Raw genomic sequence first — 15327 nt, forward strand, 5'->3', positions numbered from 1 at the left:
AATTGATAGTGTAAGAGGAGAGAAAGAAGAGTTGTATTGTTTGATGTTTGTGGGTTTTAAAAGGGACGGCTCTGGTCATTCTCAAGACATCATACGTTATTTTTGTATTAGTTTCGTACTTCCTGTAACTCAGTTGACCAATTGATATTCTGTCCTCATAGATATAAGTTGTAATATCATACCAATAAATATATATATATGACATATAAGTAGAAGGTATTTTGCCCGCGTCAAGGACATGTCCCCCATGATGTGAGTCTGCGAGGTCTTGGGCTCGTAAAGTCATGGGCTCACCAGTGTTCTTAACTCGTAATATAATTTTAGTTTGTGGCTTTGATCAACAAAATTGACAGGATGTAAGACGAGTTCACTAGATGTAGGTATAACAAGATTTAAGGTAGAGTGAAAAATTAGAAAAGGTTGCATTTGGCTCAAGTTTTTAAATGTGATTCAATTTATACTTCAATTTTTTAGATCTGATTCAAATTTCCATTTGCAAATTAGGAAATTATAGTTATACAAATCCAAATAAATTTTATTTTTATAATTTATATATATTTAAGAAATAAAATTTTTATATTTAAATTAATAAATATAATTTATAAATACTATAAAACTAAAAATTAATTACATAAAAATTAAGCCGATGAGCTTTTAAAAGCCAAAATACTACATTACATTCATAATTTTTCAAAATCAATCCAAACCAAATTGTTACCTCTCTTAAAATTCTAAATCAATGTTGATTACAAACATCAATTGATTCGTGACCTGTTATAGATAGATTGAACTAACAATTGAATTGAATTGAATTTTATAATTTTTAATAATTTACTTACGTTGAATTGAACAAACCGATCGATCGAAAAGTAATTATCTAACTAATTCAACCACCAACCTAATTCTAAAAATATTTTCCTTAATTTCAATGTTTTTAGAATCGGACTAACGATTAAACTTATCGACCACCAATTTATCATTTTGACTAATTCAATTAGAAAAAAACCTAAATTCATTAATTCAGTTATTGGTTCAATTAATTTTTTAATCGATTTAATGTTATTGTCCAATTAATACCTAAATTGATTCTCTAGTTAAAACATTATTGCTTAACCATGAGGAAAACCTGAAAAAAATCCTCGAGAAAAAAGAAAACAGAGAATAAATTGAAAATCAATGAACCTTGAACAACACGAGAGATACAGATGCTGATAGCCCTTCTTCAGATGACGCGTGGTGATCCAACATTTTTGGTTAAAGGGCACATTGGGGGATAATCTTTGTCTATAGTTATACGTGGCGATTTCTAAGGTTACCACAAAAAGGCTGGTTTTATTCAAATCAATTGATTTTCGTGCCTCCGCCGTAACAGGCGGTTGTAAATTGGCGGGAAATAAAGGATCGAGCAGAAAGACAGCCAATTAACGGTGTGGAAATGTGGCAGCAACTGGCAGTGGGGCGCTTCATGCAACCACACATTTGGCCGGCGCGGATCTACTGAATTTACGTTTCTACCCCTCTGCTTACCATCATAATATCGCAAATGCCTTCGGAAAACAAGAAGGGCGTTTTAGTCATTGAAATCCATGTTTTGGAACGAACCTCTCATATTGTCCACGTGAATAGATTCTCTCAGACAGTGAGAGTCTTCTTCCTCATTTGATTTTTTCATCCTTTTTTCTTTAATTATAAACAGATCTCACTCTCAAAAAAAAAAAAGGTCTGTTTCAATTTCGAAATTCAAAAAGATGCTCCCTTTTTTCAGCTTGTATTTTCTTCTCCGAATTCATCAATTTTGACTCAGCTTTCAAGTTTTCTTTTCTCTTTTACGTTTCTCATATCTATCGGTTCCGATATTGCGATCCAGCATTGTACGATCTCTCCTTAGCATTGTCGCCGATCTCCTCCTAAACTAAGGTACATTTCATTACTTCCTACTTTTACTAATTTCTACTCTGTTTTTATGAAAGACATTGTTAAATTCTTGACGAAGATCATAACTTTGAAATGAATTTATCGTTTTCTCGTGAAAAAAAAATGTTATACAATAGCTAACCTTCTTCTTTTTTTTTTTTTTGGCGTTTAATTTGAATATTAGATAAGCAGCTCATCCACGTGCATTCATGAAAATGATGATGAATTTTTAATAATTAATAAAAAAACTCGAAAATTATTAATGCTTTTAAAGATGATCGCGAAATATTGAAATAAATTATTGTTTTTGTTGAATATATAAAAGACTGAGAGGACTCTGATCATACATGTAAATAGGTAATATATATGGCTAAAAAGTATATTTATAAACTTAATTGTTTTAGATATATAACTCACACTTACATCTAATTATTGAAATTTATCAAATAATTTATGGTTAATATTTGAAATTTTATTTTCAACATTGTAAATATGTTTGATAATTATTTTATTTTTATTTAATATAATTTTTTTAAATGATTGGATATGATAAGTAGGTAAGTAGTGAAGATAATAAATTGATTTTATTTTACTAAAAATTAAACTAAATTATCTTTTTAAAAGATAGATATTTAAATCATCATATTTACCTTTCATAAAAACTATCTAAAATAGTAAAAATATTATATTAATAAGATTAAAATTAAAAATAAATTATATTTAAAATTAATATTTATTTTATCAAACAACATAATTATATTTCATACTTATATTTCCTAATTTATCAAATAAATTTTAATATAAATTTAACACTACAAAGTTTATCAATAAAAACAAATTCTCAATTTTTCAACATTTAAATTTTCTCCCATCAGTAGTTCTATTCTTCAATGTAATTAATTCAGAAATTTACATGTTACAAATGTGGCGGAACTAGAAAATTTTTTTGAGGAGTGGAAATTAAATTATATATTTATAATAAAATGTAATTCATTATTTCAATAGTCTATATTTTTATAATTTTAAATAATTAGATTATTTTTATTATTTTTAAAAGTTAAAATATAATTTCATCACTATTAATTTAAAATTTTATAAATTATAAAATACCTAAATAAAAACTTTCCGAGCTCTGCCACTTGTTGCAAAAACATATTTTCGAAATGATTATATACAATAATCATATTTGTGAACAAATGCATTAAAATGATGAGTTGGAGTATTAATTATTATAAGTGACGTTATATAGAAGATTAATCAATTGGTTAGAAATTAAAGGTAGGTTAGTCCATTAAATTCGTATATTACCACGTGGCGCGCATGCAAAAGCAAGCCACTTTGCTACTTTGGGGGCTTATTAAAGCCCAAGTGTCCAACCATGAAAAAGCCTTTTATTGATGGTGGGTGGGAGTTGTTACAGATTTCCTTCTTTTACTTTGGGTTAATTTCAACAAAAGTCCTCAAAGTATGATCCAAATTTTAAATTAACTTTCAAACTTTAATACGATAAATTGAATCTTAAAAATATCAAATATCATATCAATTCTCTTCCATTAGTCTAGCCATCAATTTAGGTGTTAGACCTAAATTTTTTTAAAACACATAGATCAAAATATAAACATACGTGTTTTTATTGCATGGACAATTTGAATTTAGTAAATTAAATAAAATGAAATAGCGTTATTAAATTTTAGTGACATGTCTGATCCAAATTGTTTACATATTTATAATTTTATCAACGTATTTTAAATATACAACATATTGTCAAATTTAGTCTTTTTAACTAAATTTGGCTCTTTCTCTTTAGAAAAAGTTGAATTTGATATTCAACTTTTCAAAAGAATTGAGTTGTTGTTTTCTAATGGAAATATTGATTAAAGAATTAATTTTTAAACATGACAGTCCGCATAACAATCCACATGTACTTCATGTTATTTTTAAAAAAGTTTATGAACTTTTTTATTTTATAACTTTTACATTATTTATAACATTGCATATAAGATAAATAGTGTCATGTCAATTATGAAGTATATGGACGGTCACTCTGGTTGTCACGTTAACATCATTGAAAATTGGTGTTTTAGTTAATATTTTAGTTAAAGATATATTATTTTACTCATTTTAAAAATTAATGACTAAATTTAACTAAAAAAGGATAATTAATTGACAAAAGCTATAAACATTAAGAGCTAAATTTAATATTATACCTAAATATACTCTACATCATATACAAACTAGCATTTAATGTCTATATTAAAAGTTAGGCTTCAAAATAACTTAATTAATATAATACTAATACTTTGATGATTTAATTACAATATTTTAAAATTTAAAAGCTAATAATTTGAGGATATTTACTAAAATTAACCCTTCTATTAAATTTTTAGTTCCATCAGTCTCTGCTTAGTTCATGATTTTGATTGAATGAAAACTACTAATATTTATGAAGATAATTCTAGATAAGAAAAGCATAGGTATTTCCGGTTTAATTTATAGCTTGGAAAATATGAACTATATCTATTTCAAAGACGGTCGGCCCCAAGCTCGATGGTTCCAAAGGGCAAGGTTTGAGAGTTTAACGGGGATTTCCAAACTAGAAATTTGGATAAATAATATTACGTAAATATTGTAACATTGCAACAAACACTGGAGTTTTTTATGCTTTGGATTCTTGAAACATTTCAATATTTAGGATAAAATAACGTCTTAAATTTGGTAATTTCTTTCATTTTGATCCTTAATTAACTTTTTCTTCCACATTAATTTTGGATTATGACAGTTTTGTTTTTTCAATTTAGTCTCTACATTAAGATTTTCTAAAGGCATGGTGATGGGCACTCTCAAATGATGTCTTTTTCAAAATTTTGTTTAAAAGTTAAAAAAATCTTTATAATTCTTCAATAACTTGTTTTAAATTTTAGACTATATATAAAATTTAAACATTTTGAAGTGATGATGTGGTGTAATATTAAAGTGCTACATCATTTTACCTTAACGGGATTCAAGTTTAGAGACTAAAATTTTTAAGTCCACATTAATTTATGATAATTTTTAAAATTAAGGACAATTTTGAAAAAGTAACCAAAACCAAAGAATAAATGTTGTTTTATTCCTTTATTTTTTATATACTCTAATCCGTTAAAACATTAAAAAGGATTCCAAAATATCCTACTCTTAGTTGGTGGACTTGGCAATGCATGACAGACGACGGGGATTTTCAAGAATGGAGGATATTGCTTGTTTTGAGGTAATGAAGCCCGAAAAATATCGCCATCGAGATCAACAACAATAGGGTCTTGTTTCTTTCCAGGTACGTGACGAAATTTAATCTTCTTATGCTTAATATATTATTTCATATAACATATTTTTATTTATATATTATCTATATTTAACAAAAGTTGTATATATTGATATTAAAAATAATGATATTAATTAATTCGAGTTTTAAAGTTGATTTAATAAAATTAATTGAAAATATTATTAGGTTTAAAATTTTATTATTTTATTAATAAAATAAATTTAGTGGAGAGAAGTCCACTCACAACGGTTACTTTTAGTATTTCTTTGTACAATTAATATTTTATCCAACAGTTATATTTTATATTTCATTCATATAGATCATGTATGTTAAATTCAATGTAAATTAAAAAATTCTAATTATTTATTTTATTTAAAAAATTTAACTGTTCAATAAATATTCATATCGAATCGATTCAAATTTTTACATGCATGACAAGTACAATTATATCAATAAATTCAATAGTTAGATCATTAAAATATTAATTGTACAAAGAAATACAAAATGGTGTAAAACTAAGGCATAATGACTTTTTATCCTCTAATTTTATAATAATAAAAAGTACCCAAAAAGTTATTTTAGCCTTCCATTTATTTTTTTATTCTTTTAGTATTTGAATTTATATTTTGTCAAATCACCACAAATAGATAGAAAAGTTAGCATGAATGACATGTCAACATTGAATTAATTTTAAAATTTTAAAATATTTAAAAATGATTTAAATAATTTAAATAATTCTTAATTCTTAAAAATAATTCTTATATATTTTAAATTTAAAAAGTAATTAAATGTTTATTTGTCATCCACATGTATGACACGTCAACAAAGTTAAAAACATTAAATTTTTCATCCATTTTAAGATGATTAGATAAAGAACACAAATTTAAGAGGTAAAAAGGTGAAAATTAAAATTTCTTTTAAAATTGGAGAGCTAAATAAGTTATTATACTTAAAATTAAAACAGTTTTATACTGTGTAAGTGGATCCTCCCAATTTAGTGTTAATTAGGAAAACCACCAAGTGTTGTGTAGTTTGATTTTTATTATTTTAAAACAGTGATATTTTTATAATTAATTGATTGTTATTTTCGTTTAATTTTACTTTTTAAACATATAAATTTTTTGATAAATTTATTAATCTTCACCGAAATTGATTTTATCTTTAGTTAAAAGGTAAAAGTGAAATGATACTTAATAAGAAATAAAAGAAATATTTTATAAAATAATTTAACTTTAAATATTTTTATCAAATAAAAAATACGAAATTGGGTTTTATCTATCATCTTAAAAATACATTACTAAAAAATACTATAATATTATTGTGTAGATTAATTTAAACTAATTTATTTTTATTAATAAAATTTAATATAAGATTAAGTCATTATTATAAAATAAATTATTATAATATAAGTGTGTGGTTAATGTTTTTTAAAGATATATAGTTGTTTTATTTAACTATTCTAGTATTAAATTTTAGTTTTATAAATGTTTTGAAATTTTATATTATCGTTTTAAAATTTTATTTAATTAAAAGTGTTTAAAATTATAATAATAAATTCTTATCAAAATAAAAGTTGATGATGTTGCATATGCTGACAATAAAAAGAAAAGAAAAGAAAACAGTAAGTCCAAAATAAAATAGGAGTAGAAAATGCGGTAAAATGATTCGTGCATTCAAATTGTAAAACCCAAAATATTAAGAACGTCACACATAAAAAGCAAATTAAATACCTGATAAATTTTTGTATAATCAATCTAAGAAGAAAAGTAATTAATTCATTAAAAATAACTTATGACTTATGATTGTTTATAACATGAATAATTAGTAATCAAGAGATACCCCGTACAATTTTTAATAATTTTTTGACAATTTTATAATTCTTTTTCTAATTTTCAATAAAATTTAAGTATTTTAAATTTTTATTAAATTATTTTAATCATTTTTGCCACATGTCACTTTGTGGTTGTGACACATGTTGGCTTTAATTGAAAAAAATTAGGGGTTGTTCAAGTATCCGATTGAGTGTAAAAAAAAAAAAACGAAGCAAGGGTTTAATTGCTATTTTGAAAAAAATTGAGGACCTTTTTGATGCATTTTAAATGTTTAAGTACCCAATAGAATGAAAAAAAGGACTTAATTACTTTTTTGAAAAAATTAAGAGCTTTTATACTTTTAAGCCAAGATTCATATCCTATCTATACAAATCCTAGTACAATTTTCTATAAACATTTAAGATAATATATTATATATATATATATATTTTAAAATTATATTATAAAAAATTATTAACAAAGTTCAATGAAATAAACTTAAAACTAGCTTAAAAGATGATTTAATGGATTATTTAAAATTTTAGGATCATTGCTCAATGAAATACAATTGTATGTCTTTTAAGTTTAAACATGCAATTCAAGTTTAATTACTTCAAATATTAGTGACCATAACAAATAATACTCTATACCACATTAATAATTTAATTAAAATTTATTTAAAATTCATAGAGAGTAAAAAGTTTATAATTCAAGTTCTTTAAATAAAATTTACTAAATTTATATGCTTAATATCAATAACCAACCCTTCATAATGTTACATCAATTTAATAACATTCTAAATCCAATTTCAGTATTTTATTCTTTTCAAATATTCTAATTTCATGATATTAATGCTCAAAAGCATAAACAACATAAATGATATTGATAAGAATAAAAAAATAACTATTGCCCTTAAAAATATTTACTGTTACTTTGTTTAATTTCTGATCATTGAAGAAAAATGTGTCTAAGTGAACACTCTCCTAAAATTAACTTATTTTCTTAAATTAAAAAATAGCATATAAGGCTAATTTAGCTTAAACTATATGCCTTATCTTGTGAATTTTTTAAATTAAGAAACTCTAAAAGCTTACGAAAATAGTGAATAAATTGACATTGGTGAGCTATGGAAGTGTTTTTAAGTTAATATGAAATTAAAATTAACTTTTAATTTCTTAAAGTGTACATAAAAGTATGTATCTTTTTATTTTATTAATTTATTTTTAAAATGTATCTAAGTGTGTGTCTTTTTATTTTATTATTTTATTTGTAAATTAAAAATTCTATTTAGGACTAATAATTTTATTTTAAAAAATAATGGGGTAAAATATTAGATTTTCAGTTTACTCATAACATGATGAACTACTGAATAAACCATGGTCAGCTACTTATTTTCAAAGGTGCAAAGGTTAGGAAAGTTTGGGGAGGAAAAGTTCTGATTATTATTTCTATTTTTCATATAATATATATAATTATATATCAATAATATATAAAATAATTTTAAACCTTAAGTCTTCTCTTATGAATTTTTTCAAATAAAATTAAATGAGAAACTCTAAAAGCTTATAAAAATAGTGAAGAAATTGACTCTTTCATATAATATATATTATATATCAATAATATATAAATAACTTTAAACTATAAGAACTCTCTCATAAACTTCTTCAATTGAAGAAATTTTAAAAGTTTATTTAAATAGTAAAGAAATTGACAATTATTTATAAAAAAAGAAAGAAAATAAGTCTTCTTTTCACACTCTTTTATTTTATAACATAAATATTATTAATATAGTCTTTAATGTGAAAAGAAAAAAGTTTGTAATGCTAAGATGGGTCCACGACAGCTAAGATAAAATTAAAATGCTATTTCTCTCATACTACTCTTACGATACATAATCTAATATTTTGAAGAAAAAATTTTCTTATCGAGTTCAAAGTGTCATGCTATTATTACTTACTATTCCACATTTCATATGATGAAGGCATAGTTTTCTTTTTTCTTTCCATCAAATAAAAAACTCATTGGTGTCATTGTGAAAGAATTCTATACGTTTGGTAATTTATCGGTTGAAAAGATATGAGCTATAAGAGTGTATTTATTTTATTAGTTTATTTGTAAAATAAAAAAATCTATTGAGGATAAATGACATAGTAAATTTTATTTAAGAAAAAAGGATAATGGGTAAAACTATTATTTTTACTAATAATCATTCTTGTTTTAAACTAATCACAAATCTTTAAAAATATTAATTAATTTAAAATAAGAGTAATTCATGTGGTAAAAAGTTAGGTTGTTCACATCAACTAGGGCTTGAGATTTTGTAATATATAATATATATACACGATATATAGGTATATATAAATAAAGATATATAAATTAGATAAATCATATTCATTGTTAAAAAATACAAAAGAGTGTAAGGGTTTGAATAGAAAAAAAAGAAAAATATTGGAAAATTTTTGAAGTAAATGAAAAGAAAAGAAAAAACTTTTATTAGACTTAATTAATATCTCAAAGTAAATATATACTTTAAACAAATTTAGTTAAGAATAAATATTTCATCCTTATTTAATTAAAATACTAATTAGCATTATATAATTAATCAAAAGACCAAAATAACTTTTTGTAGAAATAAAAATAACTTAAAAGGATGATTTTAACGGCCTATTTATACTAATGGCTTTCAAAGGTGCTGATTTTTCACATAAGCTAGGGTTCTAGGAATTTGCAATATAATATAAATATATATATGATATATAGATGTAATTATAAAAGAAATAATATATAGAAATATAAAAGTAATGACATATAAATTAAATAAATTGTATTCATCGTTAAAAATAAATATAAAAACAGAGTATGGTTTTGAATAAAAAATATTCAAGGTTTTGAATAAGAAAAGAAAAATATTGGAAATTTTTTAAGTAAATGAAAAGAAGAAAGTGGTGAAAAAAACTTTTATTAGACTTAATTAATACTTTAAAGTAAATATATGTTTTAAACAATTTTTTTTTACATAATACCTACCACTCCCTTCCAAACTCATAAATACGAGGATAATTTATTTCAACGTACTCAAATTCATGTCCTCTTACATTAACAGTAATGTCCATGTCAATCGAGCTAAAACTCAATCGACATGCTTTCAACAAAATTAGTTATATGTATTCATCTTTGTTTAATTAAAATATAAAATTAACCTTATATAATTAATGAAAAGATCAAAATAACCCATAAAATTAAAAAAAAAAACTTGAAAAGGACGATTTTAACCTATTTATTCTAATGGCTCTCGAAGGAGGTAGTTTTATATTATACATAAATTATGAATATGTTTAACTCTGGGTTTAATTTATTAAACATTAATTTAATGGCTGTGATTTTTTTTTTTTTGGATTTTATGTTAATTTGGTGAAAATTAATTAAAGATTTATTGTTCCAATCACGCTTGTTTCTTATTTATTTTTTCTTAATTTACAAATTTACAGTTACAAAATAGATACTTCACCTTAGCCCTACTTTCTTCTTAAACATGACTACTTTAAGGCAACAAGCCACGAAATTGGTGACAGCTATTTGAAATTGGACTCTTCAAAATAAACATTGCATGAGATCATTTTAAAAAAAGGTTTAATTTTGTCCCTAGTCCTAGTACACTTCGGGTTTTTAAAATTTAGCCTCTCAGCTTTTAGTTTCAAAAATTTAATCCTCTACTTTTATTATTTAAAAATTAAAATTTAATTGACAATACTATTAACTGACTTCTGTTATTTTTTAAATTTAACAAAAATCAATGCTATGAATTGGATTTTATTTTTACAATTAGACTAGTAGAGGGATTAAAGCATGGAAAACAAAGGACTAATTTTTAAAAGTTTGAATAGTACAGGGATTGGTGGCATATTTAAACCAAAAGTTAAATAAAGTGTAGATTGTAAATGATGTTTCTTGTCCTAATGAAAGTTGTTGAACTCTATCGGAAAAATAGAGCAGAGTAGTTGAAATCTTATAGAATCAAACAAGCAATACATCATAGATTTCATCGACACTAATGTTTTGTCCCACCGATGTTTTTGGAATCCCGCACAAAGTTGAACCAATCAAATTATCGGTTTTCGATCCGATAATTTGTCCGGTTTAAATAAAATAAGTTATTAAAAAAAATATAAAATCCGGTTCAATCAGCTTGTTATCTCAATTCAACTGATCTTTTACCTTATTTCAAATTGATATATTGATAAATTATTGGTTCAACCGATCAATCCAACTTGATTCTAAAACACGGGTTGAAACATATTCAATTGTTGGGTCAAAACCAAAAAAAAGCATCGTCTTTGGTCCATGATCTATATAGATAACAGAACACAATCTCGTATATAAACTGGGCATATTATAGCTAAACATCATCACAATTTTTTTGGTAAAGTCTAACACCAGTTTCGTTTGCTAATTTGGTTATGACAGAACAAAACTGATGCATCTTTAAACCCTTGTTGTTATCGCATACACTGTCCCTTATAATGTTCCTTACCAATCTCCCGTTGCTCACTCTTCTGTAGGAAAAGTTGTGTTATTTTTCTGATTGAAAAGCTATGGCATGCGCATCCATGGCTGTCCCTACCTCTCGAGTCACCTCGAAGGCGAAAGAGGAAGAGATTAACGGGCTTCGAAGATTGGATTCCGGCATGAATAGAGCTGGCATTCGAAGGTCTTATTCTGACAATCACCTTTGTTGCTCTATTAATCGGATACGTGCCGCTGCATCGACGAAGCCGACCATGACAAAGAGCAGTTCGGTCGGGATCCTTCCATCGTTGCTGCCGTTTCAAATATCAAGTTCCATAATTCCAAACTCGGTTAGGTCGTTTTTGTTCGACGACAACGATGATGAAGAGGAGGAAATAAAGAGGGCAAATTGGGTGAATAGGTTGCTGGAAGTTCATAGTCGTTGGAAACATAGACAAATAGAAGATGGTGTTGAAGGAGGTGAAATATATGATGAGAACGAAAATGATGGCAATGAAGATGAACATGAAGGTGGCTGCGAAGTGAACTACAACTCCGATGAAGAAGGAGACGAAGTGATGTACGACCGTGAATCGTTCTCGAAATTATTAGTTCGAGTTCCATTGTCTGATACCAAGCTGTTTTCTGAGCTTGCCTTCTTATGCAACATAGCTTATGTCATACCAAAGATTGAGGTATGCATCTTCAGTTCTGGCAATTATGTATTAAAATTTGAAACTACAAGTTTATTCTGGTATTCATATATATATATATATATATATGTATGTAAATATGTGTACGTGTGTGCGCGCACGTGTGCTTCATTCTCGCATTCATATATATATGTGTGTGTGTGTGTGTGTGCAGGGAATGGAGTTAAGAAAATATTACGGTCTAAAGTTCGTGACATCGTCTATCGAAAAGAAAGCGGAAGTGGCTACGATCAAGGCCAAAATGGATCAGGATTCTATTCGTGTACCTGTTGCTACCCCAGAAAGTACTGAGTTGGAGAAAGTTGAGGGTACTGAGACTAAGCGTCTGATCAGCCTATCTGCTGTTTATGAGATTGCTGCTTCAGCTGCGTGCTACGTTCAGTCACGAGCAAAGGGTCTTTTGTCCCCTGGATTTAAGTCACCAGTGGAAGATGAAAGGGATTTGCGTAGGTCCGGAGATGAGCATGAAATGGAAGGGGAGAATTTGCCTCGAGTATATAACTCGGAGGTGGCTGCATACATGGCAGCATCGGCGATGACTGCGGTGGTTAGATCTGGGGAGAAGGAAAAACAAGAGACGGCAAAGGACCTTCAGTCTCTGCAGTCATCACCTTGCGAATGGTTTGTTTGCGATGAGTTGAGCACGTATACTCGCTGTTTTGTAATTCAGGTAGGCAGTTAATATTGATAGGTCAGCACAGTTCAAGCCAGCCATGTTGTTGTGAAGACCCGATTATCGAACTTTGATGTTTGATAGGTTATATTTGCTCGTATTTGCAGGGGTCCGACTCTCTAGCATCGTGGCAGGCGAACCTTTTGTTCGAGCCTACTACATTTGAGGATACTGATGTGCTTGTTCATAGAGGAATTTATGAAGCTGCAAAAGGCATATATGAACAATTCTTGCCTGAAATTATGGATCATCTAAATCGGCACGGGGACCGTGCGAAGCTTCAATTCACCGGTCATTCCCTTGGGGGAAGTCTTTCTCTTTTAGTTAGCTTAATGTTGTTAGCTAAGAAAGTCGTAAAGCCTTCTGCTCTTCGACCGGTCATCACTTTCGGGTCGCCGTTTGTGTTTTGCGGAGGTCAAAAGATACTAGAAGAATTCGGGTTAGATGATAACCATGTTCATTGCGTGATGATGCACCGAGACATCGTCCCTAGAGCCTTTTCCTGCAAATATCCGAACCATGTTGCTATTGTCCTCAAGCGTTTGCCCGGTTCCCTCCGATCTCACCGTTGTTTGCTCAAAAATGTAAGTACCAACAAACTTAAACGTTTCGAAATTGGAAAAAAGCCCAATTCATCATTTCATTGTTGTTTTGATGTAGAAACTTTTGTACACTCCGCTTGGGAAACTATTCATTGTCCAACCGAGCGAGAAGTCGTCTCCGCCACACCCCCTACTCCCTCTCGGAACCGCTCTTTACGAATTAGACAAGACGCATAACGGATACTCCACGAAAGCACTTAAGGCTTTCCTCAATTGTCCTCATCCATTGGATACCCTCAGCGATCTTACGGCATATGGCTCGGAAGGTACTATTTTACGAGACCATGACTCAAGCAACTACTTGAAAGCAATCAATGGGGTCTTAAGGCAACACAAAAAGACCGTCCCAAGCCTCACGACGAGGACAGTATCGGATACAAGCTTATTATGGCCATTGCTCGTTTCACCATCCCCTCGCACATGGAAGCATCATAGACAAATGATGTTCTCAAATAAGGAGATAATGACTGGTGCCTGAGTTCCTTCTTTGATATGCAAATGATGTTAATAACATACACATATACATATATATATATAATATATCATCTTTAATCTCCCTCCCTAACTTTTCATGACATTGAAGGGAAGAAATAGGGAAAAAATGAAACATGTACATCACTGAACTTATAATTAGTCATTTGCTGTCTCTCATTGTGATTTATACTAATACTGTTTTATGTGTTAATAAGATGTAAATGTTTTGTCCACAACAGGAAGCTTTATATACAAAACTGTATTATAATTTTTGTAATGTTTTTCATTGGTTAAAGTACCTAGAAGGTCCTTGTATTATAGGGACCGGATCAAATTAGTCCCTCTATTCCAATTTGGCGTTATTGAAATTTTTTTAATAGTATAGTGATTAAATTGATCCATTTAAAAGTAGAGAGACTAATTTGATGAAGTCTCTATAATATAGGGACCATTTAGATACACTCACCCATAATCATCTATAATCAACTCCCATACTCTTCACAAATTTGGAATTCAATCCTGGGACTTTTATTTTTAGGAATTTAGTCACTTTACTTTTCAGATTTTAAAATTCAAGTCCAATTATTAACATGGTTATTTTTTTTATTAAATATGTTGGTGCGACATTTTAAAATCAAAACTTATTTGATAGTCATGTATCTAAAAATAACCTTATAATAAATCTAAATTTTAAAATCTAAAAAATAAATTTACTAAATTTCTAAAAATAAAATATAATGATTAAATTTCAAATTTAAGATTACATAAATTTATAGCATATTCAAACCAAAATAACTTAATAGGGTTAGTAGATTTTTAAGATTTTTGGGCAGCTCCCCCAGTTCGGTACATCCAATTCAATTTGGGTCGAGTATGGATATCACCTTGAATTTGATATAATTAATAAAAAAATATTTTTAAATTTAAATTCATTTAAAAATATAATATAATACATATATTTTTTTATTTTTAATAATATTTTGAACAATAAATTGAAATTTTGGGTTGAGTAAAGACAAGTTCTGACCCGGCCCAACTCATGGATAACTCTATGTTTTACCACTCATATTCGATTTTATTTAATACAAAATTATTATAAAATATTTTTAATATGGAATAAACAGAACAAAACAATGATATGTCTTTTTTATCCATAACTACCTAAAACCCTTAAATTGGAGGAAAACACATTTAAACACACTTAAATTCATATTTTCCTTGTTATTACAATAATAAGGATGTCAATTGAATTAAGATTCAATTTGTTTAGTTAATTTTATCATTTATTTTAAAATAGTTAATTTTATCTTTTACTATCTAAGTAAAGCTCGATATA

General features: G+C 27.2%; 1 protein-coding gene across 2 annotated transcripts; it reads left to right on the forward strand.

The window, feature by feature from the left end:
• Positions 1-1236: 1236 nt before the first annotated feature.
• LOC105763897 (phospholipase A1 PLIP1, chloroplastic) lies at positions 1237-14268 on the forward strand. Of its 2 annotated transcripts, none has more exons than XM_012582296.2 (6): positions 1237-1917; positions 5069-5224; positions 11583-12224; positions 12397-12912; positions 13023-13499; positions 13576-14268. In XM_012582296.2, exons 3-6 carry the CDS (start codon positions 11616-11618, stop codon positions 13993-13995), a joined length of 2022 nt encoding a protein of 673 aa, XP_012437750.1. In that variant the 5' UTR covers positions 1237-1917; positions 5069-5224; positions 11583-11615; the 3' UTR covers positions 13996-14268. The 2 variants fall into 2 exon arrangements, with proteins under 2 accessions (XP_012437750.1, XP_012437752.1); XM_012582298.2 differs by having other exon boundaries at positions 5119-5224.
• Positions 14269-15327: the final 1059 nt, after the last annotated feature.

This window comes from Gossypium raimondii, chromosome 12, assembly GCF_025698545.1.
Source record: "Gossypium raimondii isolate GPD5lz chromosome 12, ASM2569854v1, whole genome shotgun sequence".
Classification (NCBI taxonomy): domain Eukaryota; kingdom Viridiplantae; phylum Streptophyta; class Magnoliopsida; order Malvales; family Malvaceae; genus Gossypium; species Gossypium raimondii.

Bases quoted from the DNA above. Each gene is read 5' to 3' on its own strand.
- LOC105763897 (XM_012582296.2), top strand. From the start codon at position 11,616: ATGGCATGCGCATCCATGGCTGTCCCTACCTCTCGAGTCACCTCGAAG. The intron at 12,225-12,396 runs GTATGCATCTTC...GTGTGTGTGCAG, and splicing joins ATGTCATACCAAAGATTGAG to GGAATGGAGTTAAGAAAATA. The intron at 13,500-13,575 runs GTAAGTACCAAC...GTTTTGATGTAG, and splicing joins ACCGTTGTTTGCTCAAAAAT to AAACTTTTGTACACTCCGCT.